Raw genomic sequence first — 6,009 nt, 5'->3', positions numbered from 1 at the left:
TTCATGATTTCTTGGATTTATTACATAACCAAATTTAATTGATGTTCCGGTATTTGCTTTTGATTGCTGCGCATGCGTCACCTAAAATCATATGCAGCGACATTGTTATTCACTTCACTCCTGCATTAACTTAAATGCCAGATAATGCAATGAAAGTAAATAATAGGGAATACAATGTGTTCATGTCTTCTGTTAGAATTCCTAAAGCAGTCGTCTGTTTCTATTTGCCTCCATAAATATAACAATCTATAATTTGACATTTTATACTCTTGATTCTCTAAAGTAACACTGAATTATTTACATTTTGTTACTAACAAATAGAAACAGACGACTGCTTTGCCAAATAAACTAAAACTCATTCAATAAAATTCATAATGATACATGATACTAAGTAATAAACATTGATCAGTAAAGCAACTCTTTAAAACAGATCTTGCAACCTGGAAACCAGACTTTTCTTGAGGAACAAAATATCATTTTTACCATCAAAATTACCATATTCCGAATACTAGACGGAACATCAGATAGTTTGGCCCAGTTGGACACCATTGAACGAGTTCAATTTTTTGTCATTGAGAACTTTAATGTATAATATCTATTTTGTCACTCGTATCTCCATTGGTTAAACCATCCGAGCATTCAACTGTCGATGCAGTTTTGCAGCACATCTGTAGGCCTACATGAATGTGTTGCAGTATAGCTACGTAACCAGATATACTAATTGAGCTTATAACTTGTCAGAAGCGATTTTGGTGAGTAATACCATAATAATGTTTAAATGTTTTAAAATTAATTGCACTATACCTAGATACAATTTGTTTTTAAATGAAAGAAAAGTAAGTTACGATGTTAAACTAGACCGGGCGCCCAGAACGTTTATTCATGTGAAAAGCCACAAAAGGTTTGATGGGCTGATTATGTAGATATAAGATTCAATAATCAATATTGCAGCCGCTGCCGGGTCATATCCTGTAAATTTTCTCTGGGGACACCAAATAGGAGGGGTAAAAAAATGGATTTAATCATGTGAAAAGCCACATCGTCCCCATATGTGTATACAATGTTAAAACAGCAATGACATTGTAACTGACGTTACACATTGGGATGTACAAAAATACCATTGACAGCAACTTTATCCTGTAAGTTTCCCCAGACAGTAGCCCACAAATGCCCGTTGGGCCATACAATATTTAATGATGCGAAGAACCACACGACAAAATCCATTTTACATTGTAACTATTACCCTTTGGGTTTGGGATATACGGAAATACCATTGACAGCAACTTTATAATGGAAGTTGCCCCAGACAGTATCCCAACAATTTCCAATTCGCCCCCTACAAGATTTAATAACTCGAAGAGTCACACGGCTATTTCATATTGCATTGTAAATATTACCCTAGGCTTTGGGATATACGAACATACTCACGACAGCAACTTTATCTTGTAAGTTGTTCCAGACAGTAGCCCAAAAATGCTGTTGAAGTATAATGTACTGTATGGCGTTACAATGTTCTACATTATTATTATCATTATGTGCAATGTATTGTAAATAAACATTTGAACAGACGAAGAAATAAAAGTGGGTCGAACCTATACCATTAGACAACAAAACACATAGGATTGCCATCCAAAATAATGCCTCGTGCCATGTACACATTGAGTGCCTCTTCACCGAGACTCTGAACTTGTTCAATATAATAAATATATTTGATATATTAAAATGTATGGTTACCTTTCTTTTTGTATCATCGAGATACGTGTAGGCCTACACCAAAACATGGTCTCTGCTAGGCCTATAATGTTCACATATTTTCTGTAAATTGATTCTTTGGCCGGAATCATTTGGTTTCTCATGATTGATCGAAAGATTCCATTTCGCTTGAAAACGAATTGTTTTGTTAAATTATTTTCCTTCCTTTTAGCTTGTTGTGTTATGGTATTTTGTTTGTGTTGTCTTTTTGTTGTCTATAATGATTGACTTTGAAACGCCTGTTTTCCTGTCGACGTTATTCGACGCTATCGTTGTTGATCGTTAACAATTCAACGACGATCGTTAAAACGATCAAGTTGAAAGGATAACGATAGCGAGTACCTTTTCATGTAAATCGTTAACATTGCAATGTTTACGTAGAAGATTGCCGATTATTGTTAACGATAGCATCGAATAACGTCGACAGGAAAACAGGCTTAAGAAACTTAACTAACTATAATCTAGATATTTAAATTTCTTATCAGATTGGTATTAGTGCATTGATCCCGTAATAATGCATCCTTTCATTTGGTGATATTATCCATCCGGGTTATAAAATCAATACCGGTAAATTATAACTTTACTTATGACTAAGTTATCCGCGTGGTTTATTTACGGCTAATGTACTAATAAATACAAGTTAAAGTCTTGCATGCTCTAACAGGGTCAAACGATTTGACCAAATGACCCACCGGTAAACTAAAAGTAAAACAGGTACTAGAACATGATTAGAATTTTATTGTGAAATACGTTTAAGATTAATGGCCGTCCTCCTCCAAGATAAATCATTTAAAAACATAGATGCCTAAATGATTTAATGTGTCGAATAATAACTCAATTATCATCGTCTTCTTCTTTGTCCCATCATCTTACATAGTCTATGATATACTTCATAACTATCTGTATCAGAACCAAAATTCGACTATTAGGCCACATTATTCGCATTTGCTTCAGTTATCAGCATGACATCAAATATAACGTTTCCCGGCTCTTACTCTCCTGTCAATATTTAGTGGTAGCGATGGCCCTTCGAGGCACTTATAATGACCATCCCATTGTTATAAATCCCAGCGGATGCGGATTCTGAGGTGTGTACTCATAGGGGGCAGTGAAATGGATATTATGCTATCATATCATGTTATGATATCATAATTGGCGTATGCTACGTCGATGAAAATAAATTTTATTATTCTGTGGTATTAAAGTAATAGGTTTAAAGAAAAACGCTATTATACGTTGACCATAGAAAAGATATTTTTGCATGGTACACAATCGAGCGAGCTCGGAGGTCAGGACGTCCAAATGCATGGGTTAAATGGGATAACAATATTAATTTGACAACATATAGTATATCATCTAACTGAAGACCTACGTACTTGGCGATCCGTCATTGCATTTTTTAGGAGCCGTCAAACATGGCTGACATAATTATATCGATATATTTTGCCAAGAAAAGATGTTTACCGTGCCTCATTTATGTCATCTAATGCTCCAAATCCTTAAATTTGGTATATTGCATACAATTATTTTAAAATATCCTTTTAATTGGCTTCTTATATTCTGTATAGGTATAGTTGAAATCACCAGAACGTATGTTAAAACGAGTGCTTTCGTTCAACAGGATACTCGGCAGTACCCTATGTAACTGAGTTGTTGGTGGGACAATGTTAACTTTTATGACTTCTAATACCCTGTTTGGAAGTACGTATAAAAATTAGTCTGATACCGAAAATCAATCTACTGAAACTACACAAAAACATCATCGAAATTGAAACAAACTTTTAAGGCAACTACTACCAAACAGAATATACAAAATACACCTTAAAAACGAGACTAAAAAATAAATAGAAAACAATCCTTTCTCTAAGCTGCCTTTACGTCGTACCGTTTTAACAAAGCGCATACCCTAATCCATTTTTACCCCTCCTATTTGGTGTCCCCAGGGAAAATTTATATTTAAATTTACCCGGCAGCAATATTGATTATTGAATCTTAGCTATATATCTACATAATCAGCCCATCAAACCTTTTGTGGCTTTTCACATGAATAAACTTTCTGGGCTCTCGGTCTATCTTGACAGAAATGTTATTGACGTTATCAATTGTCAATTTGTACTAGATACTGTACATAAAACTCAATTGTATCATTTTTGTATATCTTTAGTGTAGACGAATTGATTTATACCTACAATGGATAAAAAGGTAAAGTATTTTTCTATCAAAACAACTGATTGATACGAAATGGTATTAACACATAGAGGTAAACATGCAAGCAATACAGTACTAACTTGCTTATGGACATGTTAAACAATGTTCGCTGTGGTTATATTAATGTTATGTGCGTTTTGAATAAAGTTACTGTAAAACTCTGTCTACACTATCAAACTTTGTGTGACAAAAATAAATGTGATGTGGCCATATACGGACATGATTATATATATCACCACCATATTTGAGCATATCCTAATCATTGGGCACTTTTTTTGTCAAACTAGTTTGATAGTGTAGACAGAGCTTAACATGACTTCGAGATATTCGTTCCTATCAGTATCAAGTATTCATGTTGATTCCAAATTATCATTTATAGTTTCATCAAACGCATTCCTTTTTAGCACTCAGTCTTTGTAATGATCGTTATAGCAGTTTTGATAATAGATTTCATTTTGAAAGCATCAATTAGGCCTACATTTCATGAACGAAAACCTTTCTATCGAGTAGTTGAACCGTAAGTACACATTTAGTAAAACATCATGATATTATATAACGCATTATTATTCACTTTTGCTTGATTCAGAAAGATTTCTTTCTTTAATTTTTTTACTTATATTTGAGACCCGAATTATTTCCTGTTACTCGCCTAATAATACATTTCAAGTTGAAATAGTTTTTTTTTTCAGGTCTCACAATGCCGGCCTACGTAGGTGTGAGCCTAAAAAGAACCTTGTGTTTATAAAAACGCACAAAACTGGTGGAACAACAATATCATCTATACTACAACGTTATGCATTGTACAATAAATTGCAAACCTTCATTAAATCACGTGGAACCTTGGGCTACAGAAACAAAGCACTGGACTTTAATACCGTAAAACAGTTATTACCCCCAATGGGTGTCGCAAGAGGGAACTATACTGCATATAAGTATAATTTATTTTTTTCTCATGCTGTCTATAACCGGACACTTTATGCCTCTTTTATGGAGAAAAACGCAAAATATATAACTATACTACGTCAACCTGTTACTCAATTTGAGTCAATCGTTGATTATTACTCACTTTTTGACGGTGGAGATAAAACAAAACTCAGTAAAACTCAGAAATTAAAAAACTTTATGAAAACTCCCATGTTGAATTGGAAACAGCTTTCTTCCAGAAACTCTAAAAAATTTACACATAACAATCAAATTTGGGATTTGGGAGTTAATCCAGAACTGGACATCAATGACGAATTTGTCGATAAAGAAATTAAAAGATTGGACAATGAACTTGATTTGGTGATGATAACGGAAAAGTTTGATGAATCGTTACTACTATTAAAGAAATTAATGTGTTGGAGATTTGAAGATATTGTTTACTTGGCCCACAACCAAAGATCTGAACGTGCATCATTAGATATTGATCTTTCAAAAAAGATAGAAAAGTGGAACGCAATAGATATGAAACTCTATTCTTATTTCAAACAGCGTTTTGATGATCAGATTAGGAATTATGGTCCAACGTTTGAATCAGATTTAACCGCGTTAAGAAACATGACATCGTTTCTATACAATACATGTGTTGCTGCCGAAGTAAAAAGAAAATCATCTAATAGACTTGTGTACAAATACACGAGAGACGCCCTAGAAAGAAACGCACATCACTGTAAAAAAAATAACTCAATGGATGTGTGTGATTTTGGTAGTGGATATGTGTTAACACTTGATTTAAGTAGGCTGTGTACAATAAGTGTACTTACAGAACGACCTATGATTATGCTGCTTAAGAAAATGATGAATGAATATGGCATAGGTTAATTATTTATTTATTTAGGAAAGGGGGATAAAGGTCTATAATACTAAATTTCCTTCTAAAATGTTTCCCGTGGACTGAACAAAAATTGAATATTGGGACATTTTATGAAAGCATGTCCGAACTACAGAGGGCACTATAAATATTTGGAAATAATATCAAACTAGGTCGCAAATAAATAATCGAAAGATACCGTAAATCTTCTAATGGTAACCCTGGGTTATTATTCTTTGATTGTTTTTTAGGGTGGG

At 33.7% G+C, this 6,009-nt stretch overlaps 1 protein-coding gene across 1 annotated transcript; it reads left to right on the top strand.

Moving 5' to 3' along the window:
- The first annotated feature begins 4,947 nt into the window (after positions 1-4,947).
- Positions 4,948-5,763, top strand: LOC144848918 (galactosylceramide sulfotransferase-like). The gene has a single exon (XM_078705869.1). The coding sequence runs from the start codon at positions 4,948-4,950 to the stop codon at positions 5,761-5,763; it is 816 nt and encodes a 271-aa protein (XP_078561995.1).
- Positions 5,764-6,009: the final 246 nt, after the last annotated feature.

Source organism: Antedon bifida, chromosome 7 (genome assembly GCF_963402885.1).
Source record: "Antedon bifida chromosome 7, ecAntBifi1.1, whole genome shotgun sequence".
NCBI lineage: Eukaryota > Metazoa > Echinodermata > Crinoidea > Comatulida > Antedonidae > Antedon > Antedon bifida.
This window is presented reverse-complemented; position numbering and strand designations above follow the sequence as displayed.

Bases quoted from the DNA above. Each gene is read 5' to 3' on its own strand.
- LOC144848918 (XM_078705869.1), top strand. From the start codon at position 4,948: ATGGAGAAAAACGCAAAATATATAACTATACTACGTCAACCTGTTACT.